This window comes from Rhipicephalus microplus, chromosome 6, assembly GCF_043290135.1.
Source record: "Rhipicephalus microplus isolate Deutch F79 chromosome 6, USDA_Rmic, whole genome shotgun sequence".
Taxonomy (NCBI): Eukaryota; Metazoa; Arthropoda; class Arachnida; order Ixodida; family Ixodidae; genus Rhipicephalus; species Rhipicephalus microplus.
Window position 1 is genome coordinate 134,631,359 of NC_134705.1, and position 26,926 is coordinate 134,658,284.

The following is a 26,926-nucleotide window of genomic DNA, read 5'->3' on the forward strand; positions in this document are numbered from 1 at the left end:
TCTCGAAGGGCACAACAACCTGTGTTCTCTTCCGGGGGGAAGGAAAACATATACTATGAATGAAAAAGAGCGAAGAAAGAGGAAGCTAGATATGAAATAACGAGAAAAACGTGACGATGATTTGTATTACCAATAAATAGTCAGGTCAGTTTTCCTTTTCTTTTTATTGTGGAATAATCTAACAAATGACTTTAAGACAATCTATTACTGGTCTTAAATTATGTTAATCTATTACTGGTCTTAAATTATTACTTAAATTATGAACAAATTCGTTTAATTCGTTTACGTAGCAAGGCACCGCCAACCCCCCTTGGTGGGTGGCGTCAGAATAAAGAGGCAGTCAGTCGATCAATCAATCAATCAATCAATCCGTCTCGCCTATAAATGTCAGCAGAGCTCTATAATTAAAGAGCAAACCTCGGGCGCTCCTCAGGTGAAACTATCTGGGTGCCACGGGGTATCGCCTGCGTGTTTTCTAGACCAGAATAAACCTAATTGAACAGCAACAGAAAACCGCGCAAACTTCGAGACAGACAGTGGCCAAAACATTAGGAACGTAAAGAAAAACAAAACTTTGAAAACGCTTACAAGCAACATGGAAACATTTGAAAAATAAATGCCGTGGTTGAATGCCGTAATACCGAGCTTGTCAAGCAATAGATAAGCAATATACTGAAATCCCTACATTGCCCCCTTCCCTCCCCTCCCCCCCCCCCCCCCAAAAAAAAATCTAGCGACTTTAGGCGTGACCCACGACACCGATGGTCCGATTTTCCCACTTCGTAAGGAATCTGAAGCTTTTGCTTTATTCAGTTTTTCTTATAGCAGCGAAAGTGCATTATGTTCCCGCTTTCGCACTGACTCAATCGAACATGGCGTTTTGAATAATTGCGCACTCAGCAAAGTCTTTTGCCGCAGGTATCCTAACACAATCGCATTCCGTTTAAAAATCATTACTCTTGGAAACAACTACATCCGTTTCGTTATGCACCGCGCTCATTAGAGTCAACACAGGAGAGGGGGGTCAGAAGGTTTCGCAAACACAAAAAGATGCTCATTACGACAAGCGTCAATCGTAAGCTGCTCGCACGTCAACAGGGCTAATTAACATCGACGTGCTCTAATTCAATGCGAAATCGGTTAGTTGCAGGTTGGCTATCCGGGGCCGCCGTCGTCGCGCCGCGTTACTCGGCCTATAACGACACTTATATATGTCTTGCGTGACTGTCATAGTTCGCAGCGGGACAAATTAAATGAAGTGAATTTAAGAAAAATTGCTCAGCTTGCGCCACGTCGATCAAAGCTGAGTCGCAGCAGAAGTACTATAGGCACCTAGCGAGTCCCGGCTTGACTGGCCTTTTATGCACTCACCTCTTTCTTCCCCACTTCTTCCTGCACTATGCTACGCTTAACCGCGATTGCTCTTTTAAAGACGATAGTCTTTCTAGGGGACCTTCGAAGCAAATATTTTGGTCTACCTGTTTGCACATTCGTCTGTTTGTCCGCGCTTAACGGTATTCTAAACGGCACCAAAGTGGCCAAACGATACTCCAAACGGCCGACCCCATTCGCAGCGCCCACTAATATTGCTCAAAATTCAGCGTTCATACTATGGCGATTGTCAATTAAAAAGCAATTATTGCGCGTATTTGAGGCACCATAACAACACATCAATATTCTGTATGTGCGTATCTTACTATAAAAGGCATGCATCAGTAATTACAGCGACCGTAATGTTTATCACGCTGCGCTGACCAGGCAACGCTTGCACGAAAAGGCAAGCGTTTCAAACGCTTCGCTAAGACGACGCGGTGGCGACACCTACTCGTCGCCTTGCGTTCTACACCTTATCACCTCTGAGACGGGTGCGCAAGGTGCGCGCCTTTCGTTTTTCTAGATAACTGCCAGATAACGCCCATGTCTCACGTGTGGCGTGACTTGATGAGCTCGAGGCACTCTAACGCAGCGCCTCCGGTATACCGCTCACCGATTTTCTCGCGTATAACATAAATAAACAATTTATTCATTCCCTCCAGACGCAATACTATCGTCTTTCGACGACATTTGCAGTGTAACACGCAAATTCATACTTCTTTCTTTTCGTACTTATTTCTTTAGCCTGTGTATTTTGATCTTTTTCTACATAAATTCAATTGGTTATCTCTCTCTATCACTTCCTGTCTTTTTTTTTTCTTGCTCTTTCTCTCCGTGAAGTCGTCGGCTCGCCTTCTATCTTTTTCACTCTTTCATCCCGTTCACTCTATTTCTCTCCCCTTTCCTTCTATCTTTATCTACGTTACATGCAAACCACGACCGCTGTAAAACTCCTTTAGCGTGTATGTGCCAAGCAACTTGAGGAAGCTCCTCAACTCACCATTTTATCTTTCATAAATTGCTGCGCAATATGCTAGGTGAAGTACTAGACGCCTTTGTACTGCGTGATTTCACTGCACGCTAAAGAACGTGCGAATGTGCGCAGCCCTCCACTATATACGGCGTCTGTCGTAATCATATAGCGTGGTTTCTGGACGTAAATTCCTAGTTATCATTATTATATAATTAGAAAGAGAGGAGATGCGAGTGATATAAGGTGCACTTGTGAAGCTTCACGCTTAAGCACCGCTCAGGGCAGTGAGTTGAAAGCGCCCGACATGTACTTTCGTGAACACGGAGGTCGTGGGTTTGACGTACAGGTCATCCAAATCAATTGAACTTTTTCTTGTGTTTTTTTTCTGCTCTGTTCGTGTGCGTTTTATGGACGTCACATCCGTAACGGAAATGATGTCGGTGTATCCTCTAGAGGGGACCCCGGCATAAAAGGCACTTTCTCGGTCGTGCGTCCATATTTCAAAGCTCCCGAAATGGGGAACGAAGTGGCTGTTAGGAATGATATAGTCACGGCTTGGCCGCCGGCAGAAGTGAAAAAAAAAAAAGAAGCTTTTCAGGTACATAAAAACAACGTTGCTCAAGGATATTAGTGACGACATAAATTAGAAACGAACGTATAATAAAAGCATACACAAAGAGAGAAAGGAAAATTTCAGCACTGAAACAGAGTGCGCTATTAGGTCGACACGGCAAACTTCAAAAAGTACAGTAAGAACAACACCGTCCCAAGCAATTGCCTGTTCGTTCTTGGGCCGAGCGATAACCGCACTCACTCGCTATCGTTGCGTTGTAAACACGTCTCTGCTCGCGTGAACTTAAACGGAGTGCGCGATAACGCCGACGCGGGAAACTTTAAAAAGTACAGTGAGAACAACATAGTGCCATGCAATTGCCTGCTCGTTTGTGGGCCGAGCGATAACCGCCGTGATTGTTTTGACTCGCTGCCGGACAGGAAAAAAAAAAGTCCTCGCGAAAAGACCTGATAAGTCGCGCAAGCGAAGTGCTTTTTGTTTCCGCAACGCCAAAGTTCTTGCAGGCGCGTGCGCGCTGTGTTCTGTTTGTACGATTATATACTGGCCCGACGCAATTAACCGTCCGTCCGTTTGTGTCTGCCTTAGTGTTTTGCGGAGAAGCGGTGCCCTCAGGGGAGCGACACGGCAATTCGTGCGTCGAACCCGATAAGGGCGCTCTTAGCCGAACGCTTTACTTTGCGACAACGTCGGCAACAAAAAAAAAAAAACAAACAAACCGGTGAGCGCTGCTGTATTTCGCAAAAAAAAAAAAAAACCTTGCCGAGCTGCGTTAACATCGGCGTAAGAGGGTAGCAGCCTCAAGGTCAACTACCTGCGAACTAACGTAGCATAGCTAACCATCATCTCGCGTGCTCCCCGCTGTCTGGGATCGTTGGCCCGTTACGTTCGTAGTACGGGCTAATGTATTTTTATTTACTTTTCTTTTACTTCGGAATAAGCAATGCCTGACATCCTCGTTGCGCGTTATGAAGTGGTGGCTTTTTAAATCTGTTGCGAATGCCGGCGAGGTTAGGGGCGGAACCGCGGAGGAAGTGAAAAAATGTGCGGATGGGAAACCGGGGCTCGCGGTAACCTAAGTGCACGAGTTGCCAATCGTGAATAGCTCATATTGTTTTGTCTCTTTCGTTAAGATAAAAGTGCTAGGAGCGGAAAGGAAAAGCGTTCTATGCAAAGACACTTCGTCGTCGTCAACCCACATGACGCAAGCACAGCGCGTAGGACGTGAGAAGCTTTTCATCTTTGTGATTCAGTGTCTGCCTTGCAGATTGTATCTCAGAGAGTTCGAGATACATGCCTGACTTTCACCGTCTTTCCTTGATATTCCTGTTTATCTGGTGAATGGTGCGATCAGTCGTAGATGCATGCAAGCCCAGTTCCTGGGACGCCACTTTTATCTTTACACAGCACCTTACAGGGTTGGCACCTTTGCAATAGAAATAAACCGGCTCTTGAATGAGGCAGGGGCCAGTGAGATATTTATACAAGCGGTTCAACTTATCACGCACGCACGCACGCACGCACGCACGCACGCACGCACGCACACACACACACACACACACACACACACACACACACACACACACACACACACACACACACACGCACACACACGCACACACACACACACACACACGCACACACACACTCGCACACACACACAAACACACACACACACAGATGCCATGTTGAGGTTTTAACACGCAATGTCATGTGTATTAACATGCTTTTCTTAGTCAGAAATCAGCATAATGTACATGCACAAAAAAAGCAAACAGAAGCACCTGCTGTTCAGCTTGCAATAATATAGAGTTTTATTACTGCGGAATGGTGCTACGTACGCATCACGCAAGCGCCTTGCGTTACGTGGCGTCGTTTGCCACTAATCGGCTTGTAGTACGCCGTAGTACCCGCGTACGTAACGAGCGTGAGGCGTGTTGCGTCATCTGGTAGATCAAAATAGAAGCACGTGTTGTTGACAGCCAGTGTGAGCCAATCCAAGTGTTATAGCCAGATTATGGCCATATTTTAAGCCACAGTACAGTGTCTAGAAATATACTGGCTAGTGTGCTGAGCGCGGGCTAGGAGATGGCCCCGCAGCTGATGACTGCCGGCAGCGCCCGCATGGTGCGCTGCTGTGCGAGTGGGTGCATTTGCGTTCAATTGCGCTCCGCAAGCGCCGCGAAGCGTGCAGGAGGCCGAGCCGCGCGAGGCCAACCATTATTTTGCTGCATTTTCGGAGTGTTTTTTTTTTACATAATGCTTTATTGTATAAGAACTACTCTATTGCTTTCACTGTACTGGCGTTTTGCAATACCAAAATGAAGATCATTTCGTGGCATACATTTCGCCATCTGCTACTTGCCCGCAAAAAAAAAAAAAAGATAGAGACGCAGATCCCACGTAACTTGGGAACCAATGCCACGCAAGGTGACTCTGTTGTAATTTTATATTAGGTGAAACATTATGAAGTGGCGCTAAATATATGCAAGAAATTGGATAGTGAATACTGGAACCAGCATTGGCGTTTCACGAACATTCGGCTCTTCTTGCAAAGTATTTCGAAGACCCTATGTTAAGGGGGTGATCGTGAGGGCACCCGGACGTAGGCGATTCGATAGATAGATAGATAGATAGATAGATAGATAGATAGATAGATAGATAGATAGATAGATAGATAGATAGATAGATAGATAGATAGATAGATAGATAGATAGATAGATAGATAGATAGATAGATAGATAGATAGATAGATAGATAGATAGATAGATAGATAGATAGATAGATAGATAGATAGATAGATAGATAGATAGATAGATAGATAGATAGATAGATAGATAGATAGATAGATAGATAGATAGATAGATAGATAGATAGATAGATAGATAGATAGATAGATAGATAGATAGATAGATAGATAGATAGATAGATAGATGCTCAAAGTGGTTGCAGTACGCAAAGAAATTTATTTTAAAACCCATTGACAGTATAACCACCAGAGTTATTTTTTAAAATGTGCTTTGTTCTTGAGAGCAAGAATTATCACAGAAGACTCTCAGAATGCTTTTCTCACACGACAGCCTTCGGATTCAGCCTTTTGTCTGCCCAGGAACTTCCAGGAACTTTTTATCTGGATTACCAGGCTTCAAAGCTGTTTTTTTTTTTCGTGCTGCTCCTCAGGTAAATAGCAGAACCTATAAAAACATATTTTGTGCATTAGTCAAGTATGAAATGATGCGAGAACAAGAATGTAGGCTTCACTTACAGAATTTCAATTGAGTGTAATAGAGCAGCACATTTTAGAAATATTAATCACGGTAGCAGGAGTGCAGGACCTCTAACTTTAAGCTTTTGAATATATTGGCGAGAAATCTGAATATACGCAATTCTCTGTTATGAATTTGTTTCCACCTATAATTTATACACATTTTAAGAGCTTCTAATTACAGCTTCTAATTACACAATAGATGAAGAGAGCTTCTTAGATGACTACATGAAAATTTCAAGTAGCTAAAACATTGCTTTCCAGATGTCCATTATGCCTACACACAGGCCGACAATGCTAAGTGAGTGAAATTAATAATTTGCTCACCATGTATGCCAAAGATCCGCCACATGCTGCGATTCCAGCTGGCCCCGTCACAGGTCACGGAGTCAACATACAAGCCCGCTCGTTCAGCCAGGACCGTGCACTCTACTGTGATTTTTGCAAGCGTAGCTGCTTGAACATTGCCTTTCGAGGCAAAAACGCCAAGTGTTTGTGTCCAACTCCCTAAAAAATGGGCAAGAACAATGATGGTGCAAGATTACCATGTTACTTATGTCATGTGTTTGACTGTAGTCTCTTTTTAAAACAACTTACCGGTGTAGGGTTGAAACAGCACAACCATCCCGTGGTCAAATGTTTCTCACCTTTCGTTTCACCGCCTTTTTAGGTTTAAGATGTGTCGGATAATCTTCGAAGACCGTAGGGACAGCATCGGGCTTCAGACGTGGCTTGTCTCGGGCGATTTCGTTGACGACACCGTTCACCGTAGTCTGAAAATATCTTTGACACTTGACACTACAACAGGTCGAACACTGACAGCTGTCAAACGCTGAGCAAAGCATGGGACGACAGGAGCTTGGCGGCTCTCATGCACCCACTCGTCCGGCAGCGCCACTTGCGGCCACTGCGCGCAGTCATCACGTGCGGGGCCACCCTCTCTCGTACGGAATGCGCGCGCTCCGCACACTAGCCAGTATATTTTAGGCACTATAGCCACAGAGCCGGTCAGTGCTTGCCTTCGATGCCGCCATTTTGCAAAACGAAGTCTCGCGCTGTCGCGAACTTGTTCGAGAGCGGCGCGATCAGCTCATACGTACGCACGCACGCATCTCATGCGTGCGTACGTAGCGGCTGCGTACGTAACGCGATACGTGCGCGTTGCGGTCTGCGCATGCGCACTACGCAGAACGTGGCGTCCTTACGTACGCAACGCCGCCACGTACGCAGCGTACGCAGTACTAAAGCTGTCGAATAAAATCTCGTCAACATATATGCCACCCATTTGTGAGGTAAAGAGCAAGTAATTATTATCAATACGCGTTGTCTACAGCCAGAATCTCCGATATTTCTCAACATGCATTGACGTAGTTTTCGCAGTTTTGAATAATTTACGTCCTTGATGCAAGCACTGAACCGCTAATGTTCGTTTTTTTCCTAGTTCAATGATCGGTTTAACTGCAGTGACGGATTGCTTTGAGCTTTTAAGTTTTTGGCAAAACGGTCTACTAACTGAGAAACCGGCTGGGAGCCGGTCCAAAACTGGGCACGTGATAATTTGCTTATGAAGTAGCTGTCCTGAACGTTGACGCCATTCAGCTCGTCTATTTGTTGCACTGCTTTGCGCTTTATTTTTGGTTTTAGGGTTAATTTGATCTCAATTCGTTAGTTTGCACTAATTAACAAAGTCCGCTTCATGGGCATTCAAAGCGCCAGTGGGCATTTTGTGGCAGGAACGTCAACTCTCCGCTTTGACCCGACCGCCTGTCTGCGCCAAATGAACAGCTAATTAGTTTGGTTTCATCAGGGGTTGGCCTGATTGATGTCGCCAGTGATCTTAAAATGTCTGCCGCTACGGAAGAAGTGATTACTATCGAAAGAGACAAAATGTTTGTTTTTCTACTTCTTGTTTTTTTCCAGCATTTCAGGGCCTACTTTTCGAAACACCATGAATACCCAAGCTTCGGTGCCGAAATTCCATCAAGGGTAAAGAACATCAAACGTCATTCACTTCGCGGAATGGTTTCAGTAATAATGGCGATTCTGTAGGAATGTCAGGTTACAAAGGCTTGATTTATCATCAGTGGAGGCCTCCGTAAGTTTCGACCAATCGGGACTTTCTAACGTGCCCCTGAACCTAATGACACGGGCCTCTGTTGCTGGGCTGACATCAAAAGGCGACCGCCGTGGCCAGGATTCTACCCGCAACCTTCGCGTTGTAGTCAATTCAATTCCATTTTATTTTCCAGCATGCACAGTTGGGTCCACCGTTAAAGGAAACACTTTCTTGAGCACCATGTTCCCATTCCGCTCTCTTATGAAAACAGATCTCCATAAGAGTGCTAGCTGTTGGCGTTCCTTATTTTTTTTCTTTTGATAAACTCATCATCATCAGCAGCAGCAGCGGCAGCCTGACTACGCCCACTTTGGGAGAAAGGTCTCTCCCGTGTTCAGTCAGTCAACTTGGTCCTGTTCTTGCTGCTGCTGCTTTATACCCGCAAACTTCCTAATCTCGTTTACCTTCCATTCTGGCTCTACTTAACCAGCTTGCGTTCTCTTGGAAGCCAGTCAGTTGCCCTTAATGGCCAGCGGTTATCGTGAATAATGTCCATTTCTTAATCTTGATTTCACCTTTGATATCCTTAACTCTGATTTGTTCCCTGACCTACTCTCCTCTCTTCTTGTCTCTTAAAGTTACACCTATCATTTTTTTTTTACATCGCTCGCTGCGTCGATCTTGAGTTGAACCCTGTTTTTAATAATCTTGGTTTATGCTCCGTAAGCAAGTAGTGGTAAGATGCTGTGGTATGTACTTTCCTCTTGAGGTTTAGGGGTCGATTATCATGCATGATTTGAGAATTTTTGCCGAATGTTCACCACCCCATTCTCATTCTTCGAGTTGCTTCAATCTCGTGGTTCGGCTCTACGGTTGCTACCTGTCCTAAGTAGATGTACTCTTTCACATCTTCAAATGCACTGCTACCGATCTCGAAGCGCTGTTCTATTCTGACGTTGTTGTACGTCCCGCCGCGGTGGTCTAGTGGCTAAGGTACTCGGCTGCTGACCCGCAGGTCGCGGGTTCAAATCCCGGCTGCGGCGGCTGCATTTCCGATGGAGGCGGAAATGTCGAGGCCCGTGTGCTCAGCTTTGGGTGCACGGTAAAGAACCCCAGGGGGTCAAAATTTCCGGAGCCCTCCACTACGGCGTCTCTCATAATCATATGGTGGTTTTGGGACGTTAAACCCCACAAATCAATCAATCAATCAACGTTGTTGTACATTACTTTTGTTTTGTGCAGTGTAAATTTAGGATCTACCTTTGGGCTCTCCTTGTCTAATTCACTGATTGTGATTTGCGATTCTTCCCCTGAGTTACTCATAAATAAAATGTCATCGGCGAAGCGCGACTTACTAAGGTACTCTCTATAATCCGTATCCCTAACTTTTCCCATTCTGGGCCTCTGAAAACCTCCTGCAAGCACGTGGCCAATAGAATCGGGGAAATGGTATCCCCTCGTCTTTCACCCTTCTTTATTGGTATTCTGTTGCTTTCTTTACGCAGCACTATATAATGGCAGTTGATCCGTTTTAGCTTTCTTCCAAGATGTTTATATAGGCCTCGTCGACGCCTTGATTCTCAGTGTCTGCATGACTGCTGATATCTCTACTCAATCAAATGCCTTCTCGTATTCTATCAATGCATTGTATAGTGGTTGGCGGTGTTCTGAGCATTTTCCATCACCTGATTCACGGTATGAATGTGGTAGACTGTTGAGTAGCCTGTACGGAATGCTGCTTGATTCTTTCGTTGTTTTCGTTGAACGTTGTCTCAATTTGATAGACTAGTACCGTGCAGAAGCGATGTTTCTACGTCCACTTGCAGGTATGGGGCCTGCAATATTACAGGTGCTCATTAGAGTGTTCCCTTTAGCAATGAACCGTACTGTAGATGCTGAATGGTTAAGTTGAGTTAGAAGCCACTTAGGTGGCTTGACGAGACCTTACGAACAAAAAGTATTATGGTACAATGATCACCGTAACCTACCGCGGCGGTCGTCATTGGCTTCAGGCATGCGCACGATCGGTAGGGGGGGCGAGGGGGCTTGTCACCTTAAGAGGGGAGGGGTGAAATATGCCCCGCACTTTGACTTAATAAGGGAGGAGGGGCGGTGCGATTGACGTTCGTCCCCTTCGGTGAGGAGCGCTGAGCCCGTCTATGCTGTCGACGTCAAGTAAAGCTTGAACAGTGGCAAGCAATAACAATGATATATATAGCAAGTGGTCCCGTCGTCATCACGGACATGCGCAAAGCAGCCAAACTGGAGTGCTGTGAGCTTGTCAATGGTGATGACTGGATGGCGCGCACTGAACCGTTTCTATTGCCTCCTGCCGTTCTCGTTTTGTTTGACACCGATAACACACGAACAACCAGATGTACAGTTACTCCACAGACCTGCAAGCGGCGACCGCTGTGTACAGTGATGACTCATAGTTCCTACAAAAAAAAAAAAGAAAAAGCATAAATCTGCGGGAGACGTCAAGAAGAACTTCTTCAGCCGAAAGAAGACATCGCGACCACGAATAGTTAACTCGAGTTCTGTATAGTTTTTTGTGCGGTTAAATGCCGGCGCATGACGTTCACACTTGTCGCGAGTGTTCGCAGCTATATAGCTCGCTCGAAAAGTTATCCGCAGAAACGTTGTTGCAGTCGATGCACCTATGGCCAAAGGTTCCCATATGGCACAGTACGGCGGGATGCGCGCGGAAAATTTCGCGGTAAGCCCAATTCACCCGTCGCGATGTGCGTTTGCGCACGAGTATGAATCATCGCCGCGGAGAATCGCGCGTCAAGGGTCGCGTGCGTCAGATCTGTAGCGTCTGATTGACTGAGTCATCGCGACATGCCGACGATGCGCTTTACTTTAAAGGCCAACTCCTGCGATTTTTTAACCATGTCAGGTTCATGGTGATTTTATGTTCCTTGGGCACTCTTCTCACGAGCCCGATAACTGAAATACTTAAAAATTTTCAAAATAGTTTTTAATTACCAGAAAACCGCAATACCGAAACCGAAACCCAACCAGGTGCGCTTCTACGTGTTACGTAAAGATTTGCCTGACGCTGCAGGAACCTGCCTGATTGCACATGATGCCCGCCAGATCGCACTACGTGTCCATGCCGTCCGCGGCTATTGGCTATAACGCTTACGCTGCTATGCTGAATATATGGCGAATCGTGTGTGGCTCACAAGGCAACACCACTTGGCACCTATCGAACGCCCACCAACACGAAAAAGGAAATCGCACGCTCAACCAAGGAAGCGCCGGCCAAACCCACACAATTCGTCGCAGACAAGTAGACGCTGCAGTTGCAAATCAGTTCGTCACTTCCGCCAGGCATAACTTGACGTCACACACACAGTGTTGCCATTGTTTCTGGCAAGTGAAGTGAGCGTTTCGAGGCAAGCTGTGAAATTCATTTTAAAAGAATCTGTGAAACTCTGAAGCCTGCAATTGGGCATGAATGTCGCCAACGTGCAAATGAACGTACCCAGTGAATTTCATTGAGATCTGTTGACCTCAAAAAATCGCCGGAGCTGGCCTTTAAACGCCGACCTCGGGCTTCGCCCAAGACTCACTAAGATACTGGCGCTACTGGTCAATCACTTAGTGACGCCCACTGTGCGAGTTGTTTTTTTTTTTCTTTATCGGTGTGGTCACGCTAAGCAACTTTTACTCCCATGTCCTGTAGGTAAGTGGCAACCTCTAATTAATAATGTGGTGTGAGGTCTGTGTCCGGGGCCTACTGTTCTCGTCGAACTCTTGTTTTTGTGTCTATTTTATTCGCTGTCCTTACGCGTGTCGACGAGGAAGTCGTTGTTTACATTCTTTTTTTCTTTTACTATGTCCCTCCTCATGAATCAAGCGCGGCTGAGCATTCAATCATCAAACCTTGACGTCGACGGGTCACAGTAATGGCAACCGTGCTTTAAAAAAAAAAGGTGGAACAAAAACAACATTACCAAAAAATTCTCGTCACAGGCAAGTGCTTTCTGGACATTCCCTTCCGCAATGGTCGATGTCTAGACGGAAAGAAGGGAGCAGACGACGTGTCCGTGGCGTTCTCTCATTGGTCCTATATCAGCCAGCTACTAACGCGTTTTCGGTTATTCCTAGTTATACGACTCTTAACTCAAGCGTTTACACCCACTCATGGGCCTTTCTCGTTTGTTGTTGGTGGTAGCTTTCATTCATTTTTTTATTTCTATTCACTTTTGTAGTTATAACATACGTCAGTTTTTTACTACCCCTTCCAGCTGGGAACCTAAAAAAAGGTCCGCTTCCTTGTACACGAATAAACGTGACTACTTTTTGTGTTCGAAAGACTTTATTATTATTATTATTATTATTATTATTATTATTATTATTATTATTATTATTATTATTATTATTATTATTATTATTATTATTATTATTATTATATTATTATTATTATTATTATTATTATTCCTTTATACTTGTCGAAGTCTACGTAATTTTTTTTCTCTCTTCCTCATCTTCTTTCCCCTTTCTCCCATCTAATCTTTGTTTCCTCTGTTTCTCTCCTCCTCCCGATAGAGTGAGCAGGCGTTGTGCCCCTCAAGGTGGCAGTTGCCAGCATGCTCTCTCCCTCTTTCCTCTGTGTCCTTGTGTATCTGTTTATGCAAATCAAATAAGACTATAGGGAAGATAAATATGGCTGACTAAACAAGACACAAAAATCGCGTCCTTCAGATCAATCGCTTATAGCTATTTCTTTCGTTATTTCAGTGAAACAATGCGGGGCAGTTTTAGAGTTTTCTGTTGCGGAATATTGAATATGATTGCACGGAGTAGAAGTGGGTACTCCAGATCGAAATTAAGCGCGTGGGGTACTTTCAGTTGTACTCACGAGCCGAACGTAATCGCAGACGAATCAATCACGGCATATGTGACGTTGTTTCCAATCGCCGCGCCACCAGCAATCATGACACGACAGGTAGGCTTCAAACTACCCCGTCACGAAATCCGCGCTTCTTCTCTCCTACAGTGGGGCGGGGAAGAATTTTGGCATTTTCGTCTCAGAATCTAGTGGGGATATTGGTCATCGTCATTACTCGAATCATTTGACGTGGTCCGAAGTGGCACCACGGAAACAAGTGACATATTAACACATAATACGCTATCCGCGAGTTCTCATCGTGATTTGGTCGAGATGGGAATGCGGTAATACCTAGGATCAAAGTATATCGGTGTTTCTTGCTACCTAGGTTTATGAATGGATGAGGGATTGAATAAATACTGGCGTTTCCCTGTTAACATTTTCTCCTTCGCTCGTCGGTAGCTATGTGGCAGGTCCGAATCTAGCGGAATGATGATGTCGCTGGATGACTTCCTATAGTATCTACACACATGAGCTGATCCATGTAAGCTTCTCGCTTCGTCGGCTGTGGTCGTGCGGCTCCAATGGGATATAGATTGAAACACTTCACCGCGCTGGAAACTCGGCCGCCGTTGCCGGAAAATCAAACGCCGGGGCCGCGCGATTCCAGCAACTCAGCCGCGAAGATAGCTTGCTGGTGTACATACTCGCTTGAAGAGGTGGCACTCCAGAGCACGATTTGCCTTTTCGCTTCCCGCGAAGAGGCCTGCCGCCCTCTTCGAGCGGCGAGTGCTCGAGGTTAGGCTTGACGTCATCGGTCGTCCGATGACGTCTTGGTAAGGGTCAATATTGCCACGCATTTATCACGCGTCTCATTGTTCTGCTATCTCTCAACTTCCAGTTCGCCCGCACTTGCCCCGTGTATACTCTCTCAGTGCGTGAACGTGGTGGTCACCCTGGCATTTGTATCACAGCCACAGAGTTTTCTAAAATTAACTATAGAAGCTCTGGCTGTGCGATTGTTGATGCACCGTGGCAGTTTTGTGTATTACTCCAATTTGCCCAGTGTTCGTGCTTGCGTATTTCTTTTTATTGATCTGTTTCGGTTTTGTTTTTTCTTTCCAATAAAAGAACGCACCATTGCGAACTTTGTGACCCGATTTGCATTCACAAGCCTAGAAGGTTCGGGTGGTGAAGTGCAACTGCTGAGCATTTGCTCGTTGTCATCTGCTGATAATTTGCTAATTGTAGTCTCGTCACAAAACGCCTCCAAACCACGCGAAGCCAAACGGAGCTGAAAGAACGAAGACCAGACAAGTAGGTCTACTACCCTATGGTGGCTAGAAGTGGAGGTGGGAGCAATGGAGACAGCAGGGCACGGCGGAGGGTGCAGCAGGTATTCACGTCAACGACAGGTGGCGCGCGCGTAAGCTTCTTAGATCGTTCTCTCCGGCCACAAGCGCCGTAGCGCGTAGATGGCACGCGTACCTTGAACGCCTCCGTTGCTACGTTTGCACTGTCGTTCGTGAAGTTTTAAAGCGTTGTCATGGCGTGTATAACGGTAAGCTAGCCTACGAAGCCTCTGCGAGGAACAATCCTGCAAAGATGGAAGACTCGTTCACGTGCACACTGCTTCGGCCTTAACAAAACGAGAGCAAATAGCGTAAGGGACTTTATTTCAGCGCTTAATAAAAAACAAACTTACTTGTGTTGGCTGCGAACAATATTCTGCAGATTTAACTAACGGGCTCATCAAGTTTTATGTAATGACAAGGCTGAATTTCATAGTTCATAGTGTATGGTTCATCGTTAGATAATTACCTGCTGAATTCTCGCGGATTGTACTTGCCATACATGAATTACTGCTCCTTCTTTACTATATTTAACAGTATTACCTGTACCTCAAGAAAGATTCGTGATTTTCGTTGGAGATGGATTCTGCAGTTTAACACAACACTATTCTCAAAGTAAAAGTCGTAGCTGAAGAAATAAACGTAATAATATTTGTTGGGCCCTCACGTACCAGAACCACAATATGATTGTGAGCCGCGTTATTGGGTAAGGTTCCGGAATAATTTCTACCACATGGGGTTATTTAAAGCGCTGCCTAATTAAAGCGTGCAGGCGTCACCTTCCTATTTGGCACCAGTCGAAACGCACCGACCATGGTCGAGAATCTAGCCCGCCTCTTCGAGCTTCTCGGCATGTGTAATGAATAGGAGAAATAAACGAAAAATGGCACAGACGTAATATTATAATTTCCAAGGTGGACGTGCACGAAATGTAGACGTTCTAAGCAAGTCGCCAATGTGTGCCCGATTGAGCAGCGAACGTACAGCAGAACAGTAATAACAAATTTAAATAAATACGTGCCGACAACAACAACGCAAAAAGAAGAGAACAGAATATCTCCATCTGTAAAAATGACGAGTGCCAAGAGCGTAAAGCGCACAAAACATGATCAATTTATTGCATAGCAGTATAACGCATTGTAAAATGAATTTTCAGAATTCTTTTAAATATTGCTGAAATCCGCTTGCAGTGCTTCGGGGTACTTTGCTTGGGACGACACAATGAGCGTGATGCGTTTACTTGTAAATGTAGTCGACGCTCCATTCCTGTAGGATCATCAGCTGGCACGTCTGCTGTGAGACTGCGAGCTATGCAGCAACATATTGCAATACACTAGCTTCACTAATGTAGGGTGGGCGCTCAGAGATAGATAGATAGATAGGTAGGTAGGTAGGTAGGTAGGTAGGTAGGTAGGTAGGTAGGTAGGTAGGTAGGTAGGTAGGTAGGTAGGTAGGTAGGTAGGTAGGTAGGTAGATAGATAGATAGATAGATAGATAGATAGATAGATAGATAGATAGATAGATAGATAGATAGATAGATAGATAGATAGATAGATAGATAGATAGATAGATAGATAGATAGATAGATAGATAGATAGATAGATAGATAGATAGATAGATAGATAGATAGATAGATAGATAGATAGATAGATAGATAGATAGATAGATAGATAGATAGATAGATAGATAGATAGATAGATAGATAGATAGATAGATAGATAGATAGATAGATAGATAGATAGATAGATAGATAGATAGATAGATAAAAAGCAGACAGAGAGGCAGACGGACGGACAGATGGATGGACGGATAGATGGATGGGTTGGTGGGTGGGTGAATGGATAGAAGGATGGATAAATTATTGGATGCGGATGGACGGACGAACGAATGGATAACTGCGAACCATGACTTAATGAGCGCGGTCGATGTGCACTGTGTTGACGAAAATCAGCAGAAGGCTCTAACCTTTCACGTGCGTGGGGCGATTTTCACTTCGTTCACTGGAGCGGTCGTTTTCTCTTATACGTCAGCTACTTGTAGAGTAGTTACGCATAGTGGATCCTAAACGACTGAACGGTCGTCAGTATAATGTTCCTGCCGTTTGCTATTGGATTCATTGCTTTCCCGTTGCATGCGATATTGTCACATCTTTTGTATATTCAACCTTCAGATGGCATAGCCTCTGCGTGCAACAGTGCGGATCTACGTCTAACCGGTGTCGTTATTGGTAAGTGCGGCACAGAAGGTGGATTGTTCAGCTATATTTAGTTATACAGTTCGGCAACGACGCCTGCTCCACTGAGAGGGGAGTTCTTGGTTATTATTAAACCTTTTTGTGTATCTCGCTGCCCTTTAAACACTCGATGCGAGAGGATTTATTCCATAGCCCATTATATGCGGTGCGCCTTATGATTATACGCTGCTCGTGACGTAGCTTACGTGTGACGCAAGCGGGCGCTCTCTATTTTGTTAAGCGGCGTTACCGAACCAGCTACAAAAGGCCGCATTTCGCAGAACGCCTCCGCTTCCAGTTCACGCTGATAGATGTCGTGTGGCCGTTCTACCAGTTTCATACGACATATATGAATCCACGTACGCACTTGTAAGTTCTTTTGCGTGGACATTAGGAACAGTGTGCCTTTCTTTTGTTTACTTTCCGAGAAATAGCGAAAGAAGTTTTAACTAGGTTATTCTGTTGTTGTTTCGAATGCATGATCTCATTTTCAAGAGAGGGCGAAAGAGATGAAAAGGAAAGAAGGTTTTTTTTCCGAACGTATCCTCAGATGGCTTTCTTGCCTGTGTGAAGGAAGTGTTGAAGAATAAAGGAGTAGCATACCTCATTACTACACTTGGAGGTAAATAAGACTAAGGCTATGTTCAGCTCGATACGGGGCCCCTAAACAAACGCACTATCGGTTTTTTAAGGTGACTCCCGCTGGCTTCTGCGTGGGTAAGTGCGGCAGAACATCGCTGGCTGTACATTGGTTGTTGCCTTTGCAGTCGATGCGTTCGCATTAAGAAATAGTTCGTCGCTGTTGCTTCCCAACATATTTCATTTTTAGGCTCAGTACTAAATTAGCATGTTTCGTATGCCTTACATGTAAAGTAACGTTGTAAACGCTCGGCTTGCGCGAGCGTTTACAACGACGAAAAGCTGACCGCGAGACGCGCGGAGTGATACGCTTTGCGGGCCGAGCTACTTCTATAGCTTACACAACGTCGCACATGATGTTTCAAACTTAGTATAGTGCCTCTGGGAGAGCTGCGCTTTGGTGGTTCAACCGAGGCTCTTCGCAGAGTGGGTGCGCCCACAGAGGTTCTCTAAATCAACTAGAGGGTACCCAGGCGCTACGATCGTTCAGTTGCCACGGCAATGAAGGATAATACACAAATTTGCCTACTCTTCGTGCTTGTGGGTCTCCAGCATACTCGTGGCTTTCTTTATTGTTGTGTCTTGAATATAAAAAAACAGACCGTTGGGAACTCCGCGACCAGACTCTAATTGGGAAGCCTAAACGTTAAGGCGGTGAAGTGCAGCTACTGATTATTTGCTGATTGTCATCTCGGGACGAAGCGGATTTAGGGAACGCGAAACCAAACAGAGCTGAAAGAATGAAGATTAGACAAATTCGTGCACTTCCCATCATTTCCATGCTGATCGAAGCGCCGTGTGGTGCAGCTCCCATAGACACTAGCGCGAGAGTCCCCTCTGGTTCATTTGTAGTCAACTCTATGGATGTGCCATTGTTTGGCCGTCAAAGTATGCCCAGCGAAAGACATCTCTATAGATGAAGTGTCTTGCATATCAAACCGTTTTGTTCAAGTAAATCACATCATTCAAGAAATGGTTAAACTGAACTTCAACAAAATAAAACTCACAATTTTTTCTTGGTCTTGTATAGACGTAGATGCGTTTTTATTTTGTTGCTACATAGAGTTGGCGTTAAAGCATCAATGATTATTTAACGCGAAAAAAAAAAACTTCCTAAGGCTGAAACATGGTAGTCATGCTTTACTTCGCCTTTCCTCTTTAAAAAGTAAATAAACAAATAAATTACTTAGGTATACGCTCTCAATCCGACACCGCAACGTTGCCCGCCAAAGGTTTTTGTGATGCATGTTTCCTCTCGGGATTGTCCATAATCCCTGCTTTCCGTGACATTTGCAAGGGTAGTAGCAAAAACGTTTCGTTTCAGTTTAGACGATCAGTTCTTCACGCATTATCAAACCTTTACAGTGAATATGAGTGACGTTATTAAGTATCAGAAGTTTTAGTATGTCGCTGTGTCTGCAAGAACTATAACCACGGCGACGCTATCCATTATGTGTAAAAGTATATGAGAGGCTGCAGTTGAAGAGAATTTCATTTATCACGTCAACGTTTTGGTCAGAGCCTGACCTTTATCAAGATAAAAGGTCAGGTTCTGGCCGAGACGTCGACGTAATAAACGAAGTTCTCTTGAAGTGCCACCTCTCATAATTTCATTACAGATTGGTGTGAGCAGACAAACGTACAAAAGCTTTTATCAGTACCTAATAAAAAAACTAACGAAAAGCTAAGAACAGGTCTCTTACGTTCGTCCGCTCAAGGCATCTTTTTGTTAGCTCTACAGCCACGGCAGACATCCGCCTAATATATATATATATATATATATATATATATATATATATATATATATATATATATATATATATATATATATATATATATAGATAGATAGATAGATAGATAGATAGATAGATAGATAGATAGATAGATAGATAGATAGATAGATAGATAGATAGATAGATAGATAGATAGAGAGAGAGAGAGAGAGAGAGAGAGAGAGAGATTTGACTAGGTAACAATATTTTCCTCTAAAAAGGCCTAAATGGAGAAATTAAGGCAAAGTTTGGACATTCGCTGAAGTTAGTCATCACATTCAATGCCAATACTGCATTTTTCAGAGGATTATCAGGACCGCTTTTTTCAGTTCATTTTCTACGCCAGAAAGAGGCCAGCCTCATGTGGTGCTGCCGGCAGCAAGCAGGCTTCCGGAAGTGCATTTCCGCAACGGCACAGAAAACCTGAGGTGTGCCGTAAAAGGCACTGACACTATAAACGTAACCCGTCTGCAATCACGGTCTTCGGTTACTATTGTAAGAAGGTAAATCATACGGCTTCCTCTCTCGCTCTTGCACTTTTTTTATTCTTTTTTATCACGAAGCGTCCGTGTCAGGTTAATAGAGGTGATAACGTTATCGTAGCGCCGCATTGTGCGATCGACGAAACGCGACGATGAATAGCGCAGGAATACAATCGCTGCACGCGCAAATATCAAATGCTTTCATGGGTTGTACGCCGAGAGAACTGATTGTGGATTCGGAATAGCATCATCGGCGCCATTACAATGACCCCGTGTTATCCGTCGTCTTTGACCGGGATAATTATCCTAGTTTTGCGTCTCAAAGCACGATATCATTGAGGGATCGAACATTTCAACGACCTGAGCTGAGCACGTGAGTATCCGACCACTCCCAGACTTTGCTGGGCTGAGCGAACTCCCTAACGGCGTTCCATGACACAATGGAGTGCGTCGCGAAGTTGTCGCCGCCCCTCCTTGGCATCCTGTGCCTTTTTTCGCACTACACTGTCGGACGATGCCCTCTGCGACGGACTTTCCGAAGTCCGCGAGGCCTTGGTTCAACGGGTCCGTCTGGTCGGCGAGATTATATTATGAACGACTTGCTAAGATTCTTGCCCACAGGCTTAATATTGTGATTTCACCCTATGGAATGTTTTCGCCCTCTCTATTTTGCGTTTTGTATGTGTGGAAATGCGGCCGCCGCGCCGAAAATTTTATCTCGCGACTTTCAAGTCCGCAGTCGAGCACTGTCGCCACTAAACGACCGCGGCAGGTTATCCTTAGCAGTCAACAGCATCGTTCATGCATCAGCTTTACCACTAAATATGACCTCGAGTATTTCAGAGTGTCTCTGAACACACAATGATTTCCCGGTATCTCTTGTAGTGATAGTACAACTGTGCTTGGTCTAAATATAGTTAGACAGACACTGGTTGTCTTTTTTTTTTTTGCAGCTACAGACCATCTATACATTGTGCTTGGTCTAAATATAGTTAGACAGACACAATGTATGGATGGTCTGGAGCTGCAAAAAAAGAGACAACCAGTAATTTGTCGCCACTGCTACTCATACTTATATGACTTATAACTGCCAGTAAAAAAAAAAGTCCGTGCAGTCTTAAAAAAAGAAAATGCAGTGATAAAAATATAGCAGTGGCTGAAACGAGAGAGTCAATCTTTTTCGCTCTTTCTCTGGTGACGCTAGTTGCTCAATCAAGGCTGCTCGACGCACTTCACCCCGCGCGTTATTGTGTATACGAGCATGGTATTCGTGCGATGGACGGCGGCGCCTTCTGCTCTCCTCTTCGGCCCTCCGAGCTTTCTTTGCCATGTTGCTTATGATCGACGGCCTCCACGTCACTTGCAATCAGGTCGTGACGTCATTCGACCGCACCGGTGCTGAAGCCTTACCCCACACGCTCGAGACCCGCTCCCTTCTCTCCGAGTCGAAAGAATGACGTCATTTCGGGCTTTCGTTTGCCACGCCGGGGCCTTTCTCGCCGTCTCTATGAACGAAAGACTGATCCAGCCTACCGTGTATTTGGCGCGCTTGAGTCAGCGGCGTGTCTGTATTTTGCATGTGTTTGTGAGCAAATGCCAAGCAGCGGCTGGGACCACTAACTGACGCGTCATTGTGTGAGGCCTTTGTGCGAAATGTCGAAATGCGACGCCACGACGCGCACGCTTGCTCGAGCAAAGAGTACGCGCGCAAACATGTTTGAACGCCCGAAAAAAACAAGAAAAAGTTCATCGGGGGAGACTATTATTGTGATAATAAGCTGGTTCCTTAACGCGACGCAGGTTCATTGACTTCGACTGTGGAGTGGGCTGTACTGGGCTGAAGGTGGTAGTGGGAAAAAGAGAGGAGAAGGCTAGACTATACGAGCGGAGCAGTTGGAGATTGCGGCACGAAAGCATTTTTCGTTCTAGTGCAATCCGATTTGGTTTTCCTGCCGACTCAAGCGAAGCAGGGTGAGAGAGTGGGAGCACGTCCAGTAAGCTTGTCTGAACTGAGCTTTGCTGCCGAGCTAATACGAGTTTGTCGATGACATTTCAGTTGTATCAGAATTCCAAGTATAGATTTTGTCTTCTTGCAGTGAAATGAATTTGCATCATGAGAAGATTATCCATTAATAACTTGGAGGGTTATTATTGCGTATTTTAACAATAAAGGGCCACTAAAAGACCTCCCGTGCCGCAAAGATCGGGCTTGTTATTCTCTACCGTAGTTTCCCGCCTGTTCGGTGCAGTTTGTGACGTCAACAATTTCTTCGCGAAACGTTGTGGAAAAATATTCTCAATATTGTTCCGTATTCACCGAATATCGGTTGAAGACAGTCTTTCGCCCTGCTTCTCGGTTCAATCACATGCTCGTTCTGCCCTGTCCCACCTGTCTATAGTGTGCCATCAACTGTCTACCTTGTTTTTTTATGTGTTTTACTACTACACAAGTGATGCTACAAGAGTGTAGGGGAAAAGCGGGAAGTCCTGATAGGCTTCAACGCTCAGTGCTAATATTACCAACGTTTTTTCACGAAGCAAAAACTTATATGGTTCCTTAGGGGCGTAGCCAAAAATTTTGTCGGGGGTAGGTGTTCAGTTATTCTCGATGTATGTCCATCTCCATGCGTGCGTTTTTCTGTGCACGTGTACGTACAAGCAAGCAAGGCTGAAAATTTTGGTTGGGTTTGAATCCCCCAAAGGCCTCCTAGGCTACGCCAATGGGGTCCCCTATGCATTGACTACTCGAAGGCCAAAGCCATCTTCTCTTTCTCAATCATTGCATCGATGCTGCCTCGCCACCCTCCGAAGTCTTTCAGCTCCTAATGTTGCATCGCTTGGCCTCCGGGATCTGAGACACGTCACCTGGTTTTGCAATGCCTCTATAATCGGCACAGCATTGGCGAAGTTACGATCTCATGTGATGACGTCACAGTGAAACGTTACGCAACGTGGCAGCTACTGTTACGTCACGAATTTTGGTGATCTGTAACGTCACAATGAATTCACGTCGTGACGCCATGAGCTGTGCATTTTTTGCCTCCCTCTATTTGACGCTGCCCACGCAGGACACCGGTCGATTTTCGCTTTTGATCAGCCGCTTAAGTATTTTGCCTTAAAGGAGCCCTGCAATACTTTTTTAATAGCCAATGGATTCACTAAAAGACCTTATTGCCTCGTGAAGTGTCTGCCGCAAATGTTTTTGAAATCCGTCTAGTGCGAGCGGAATTACAGAGATTCGTCGCATGCTATGATCGCTTTTTTCTCTTCCCTGTTCTAGACGAGAAAGTGCAGGAAGCTAAGCAGGGAGTGATGGCACGGGAAAGAAACTACGTCACGCGCCCCTCGTGACCTTGACCTTTAGCACTTTACTTTTTTTTCAATTGCACGGCTTTTACGTGCGATTGAGTGCGCGCGCGGGGACAAGTCGCGGCCTCTCGCGGCGGCCCCAGTAACGGCCGGGCGCGCTGCGCTGAAATCAGCCAATGACTGATACGTGGCCTGTGACGCAATGATTTTTCAGTATACAGCATCATTTGTCGAGAGGAGAGAAAAAAATTTTTAGCTGCCTTTGGGAATTTATGTTACGTTCCAGGCCACGTGCTGCGCTATAATATTTGGCTCGCGGGTTCTAGGGAGCCTCGACTACCGATCGGCAGCGTTTTCTAGAAAGACCATGATCAAACAGCGTTGCGGGACGAATAAGTGACGAGGAAGTGATAGCGCGTGAGGGAACGGCAGTAAAGGTGAAGAAGAAACCACTACCTGATTTCTCAACTTTATGTCATTTGGGAGCCCCCAAAGAGGTGAACTGCCGGCATGTTGCGCAAGCATGTAAAAAAGAAAGGGAACACGGGACAGAGCTCAGGCTACCGAACGATTAGCTAGTGCTGAATGTTCAGAGCTTAGGAGTGAGGGCGAAAAAGACGAATTTAGAAAGGGTGATATCTGTACTTGCCTATTTCCTGCAATAATTTTTATACTTAGTGTCCTCGGCACTAAAATTTTAGGCCGGGAAAAACGCCTGGACCAGATATGTAATCTGTGGCAACAAAAGATCAACTTGGAGCAATACACCAGATATAATAAAAAAAGAAAATTTTGACCTTACTAACAATGTGCGTCATTAAATTTTCTAGCGGCAAAGTGGCAAGGTGGTGGGCTGCAAGCTCGAATATATAGAATCGTCATATTCACTTCTGCGTTTATTGCCAAGTGATCGTAGGCATCATTTTTATTGCAAACAAAGCGAACACAAATAAACTAAAACAGCTGGTAATTCATAAGTAGTTTGCACTTGAATGGAAGCTTCGATCTGTCGAAATAAAAAAAAACGCGCGCCGGAGTGCTTTCTTCTGGTTGTTTTTCTTTCTTGTGTTTTCATATATATAGATAGATACGTATACATATGCGGTGCATGACATTGACGCCACTGTTGACGCCGATGCCGGCGGCGAAATCCAGCGGAGAGTGTCCATATGATTGCTATCGCAATAATAAAAAAAGCAAAGCTTATCGCGAGAAACCAAGGGATTATGAAACTAAATTAGGTTTCCCGCGTTTTGTTTGAGTACAATAGGGAAGCCTAAGCTACAAGAAAAGAAAGAAAGAAGGAAGGGGGCAGTTCTTAGTTACATTTTGCGTTAATTTAGTCGTGACTTGACAAGTGTATGACTCTCTTTAAGGAAACAAGTGAACACGTTTTGTAGATATACTCCCGTAGCAGAGTTGTAGAACCCGAAATAAAGTTAATGCGTCTCCACAAAGATAGTCATGTTCGTGGAGAGTGAGCAATCTTCTTCTTCTTCTCCTCTTCTCATGCCCTTGAATAGTAACGCATACTCTTCCTTTTTCCTTCTTAGAGTATATTACAATCTTTGCATTATTCTCTCCTCTTCTCCTTTTTTTTTCTAGTTTTGCTAACACAGCCGAATATCAAGCCGGAAATCATTCAGACACTTCTGAAACTAAACAAACACGCTTACGTCAGTGAGGGCTCGACCTCCATGCATGGCATTAGAACTGTTGCAAAGATCTGTCTAGACGCACGACTGCCCAAAAATATCCCCTGCGAAGGCGCGGACATTTTTGCGGTGCATGGTTCGTGCTGGCGCACAGTGTGACTTAGTGTTTACTCGTCTGCGTTCTTTAAATATAGGTCGCCCATGTGGTTGACGATTCAATGTCAACGAGTGATCTTTACCTCGTGCCGTACATCTCGCCCGTTTCTGATCCTTCTCTTCGTGTACGTGTTTGATTCATCTTCTTGTTGTGATCATGTCTGTTGTCGTTTCTCTTTCGTGTCGTTCGAAGGCGTAAACAAAGAGTAATTACAGGGCCAAAAAGCTAAGAAAATCATATATTATTGCAATGTGCAGAACCGTGTACAATTGCTTGAACAGGTAAAGGCTAACATGCCTGTGACATCTCTGCCTGTTTGTTACGTTAAATCGGAAATTTTATTGGCTCTTGTAAAGCAGCCATCTTGGACGCCAGTTCAAGGTGGCTGTAGGCTGCAGCACAGATAAAAATTGGGGGGCCCTAAGCTGCAACTTTAAGAGTTGAACGCGACAGTGATATTCGGTTCTTGGTGCATACTTTAAGCTCTAGCTATGCACCTACTACGTCGCCAGGGTGCAATAGCGTGTGTGCCTTTTGTAGTGAGCCACTGTTTTTAAACTATATTCATCATGATCATCCGACGTTCTGACACCCGGTGGCAATGTACGCTTGTACCACGCATTATTACGACAATACGACAATATTTCATACTGTATTGTGAAGCATGCCATCCAGGACGCGCGTATTTGTAAAACGTGAAGTTGATTTGGCTGCATTTTCAAGCATAGAAAATTATTTTGACTGTATTCACAAGCAGAGGCGTAGCTGTGCGGTATAGAACAATCGCTTTTCACCTAAACTACTCGGGTTAGATCCGCGCTGAAACCCAGAGGTTTTATTGTTTATCTTATTTGTTTCTTTCTCGATTATTAGGTTGCGCAAAGATCATTATTTTTCACTCACAACTAACGACGCCGACGCTGGAATTTCGGCGAAACGAGCCTCTTTAACGATATCGCGTTAAAAGGAACTTCAGCGATTACGTCCGGCCCGTAGTTATCACACGCTCGCCGCCACTGATAGCTCGCCATCAGCTAAAACGTCACCGAACACCTAGTTTCTGTGCTTACTGTTATGACAGCTGTAAAGTAAGCTCAAGATTATCTACAAATGCTTTATATGAGATTGCCGCGGTGGGTGAATCTCCTAGCTCTTTACCACGCTTCGAATTGATTGGAATCAGTCATGTAAACAGATTTTCTCAGCACAGCGCGCATTGATAGAAAACGATGCCTTATTTTCAATGAAATAATTTCTAAAAAAAGGTTTTGTGAAAGTATCGAGATCCGTAGCTGATATGTCTAGTTAAGGATCCGTTAGAGACAAGGCATCTTGTGGTTTATAAGCGAGTACAATCTCTACACAGAGAAATCTATCACAAATCAGATATCTATCTATCTATCTATCTATCTATCTATCTATCCATCTACCTATCTATCTATCTATCTATCTATCTATCTATCTATCTATCTATCTGTGTCTGTCTGTCTGTCCGTCTACCTATTTATCTATCTATCTATCTATCTATCTATCTATCCATCTATCTGTCTATGTGTCTATCTATCCATCTATCTATCTATCTATCTATCTATGTATCTATCTATATGTCTATCTAGATATCTATCTATCTATCTGTCTGTCTGTATGTATGTCTGTCTCTCTATCTATGTAGTCTGTCTGTGTATGTCTGTCTATCTATCTGTGTATCTATCCATCTATCTATCTATCTATCTGTCTATCTATGAAAACAGACTAGATAGATAGATAGATAGATAGATAGATAGATAGATAGATAGATAGATAGATAGATAGATAGATAGATAGATAGATAGATAGATAGATAGATAGATAGATAGATAGATAGATAGATAGATAGATAGGTAGGTAGGTAGGTAGGTAGGTAGGTAGGTAGGTAGGTAGGTAGGTAGGTAGGTAGGTAGGTAGGTAGGTAGGTAGGTAGGTAGGTAGGTAGGTAGGTAGGTAGGTAGGTAGGTAGGTAGGTAGGTAGGTAGGTAGGTAGGCAGGTAGGTAGGTGTTGGTATGTACAGACTTCCCGACTCTTTCCCCCTGCATGAGGAACACTCCTCTCTCCTGTACGTGATCTGCCTTGTTTCTTGCAAGCGCCGCCCCCTCGGGACCTCAAGTGCCCGTCAAAGAAAAGGAAGGCCGAACAAAGTTCACCCACTAAAAATGCTTCCGAATGCGCGCACCGCGGGCGTACTGGGGAGCGTGCCATAAAAAACAT

General features: G+C 44.6%; 1 protein-coding gene across 2 annotated transcripts in view; it reads left to right on the forward strand.

Moving 5' to 3' along the window:
• The first annotated feature begins 8,121 nt into the window (after nt 1–8,121).
• Nucleotides 8,122–26,926, forward strand: part of LOC119182184 (uncharacterized) — a 56,267-nt gene continuing 37,462 nt past the window's right edge. The window contains exon 1 of one of the 2 annotated variants that reach the window (XM_075866636.1): nt 8,122–8,169. In XM_075866636.1, the coding sequence (XP_075722751.1) occupies nt 8,132–8,169 (38 nt within the window). In that variant the 5' untranslated portion in view covers nt 8,122–8,131. Of the gene's footprint in view, nt 8,170–16,994; nt 17,037–26,926 lie in introns of those variants that run through there. The other variant, XM_075866637.1, reaches the window with a different exon arrangement.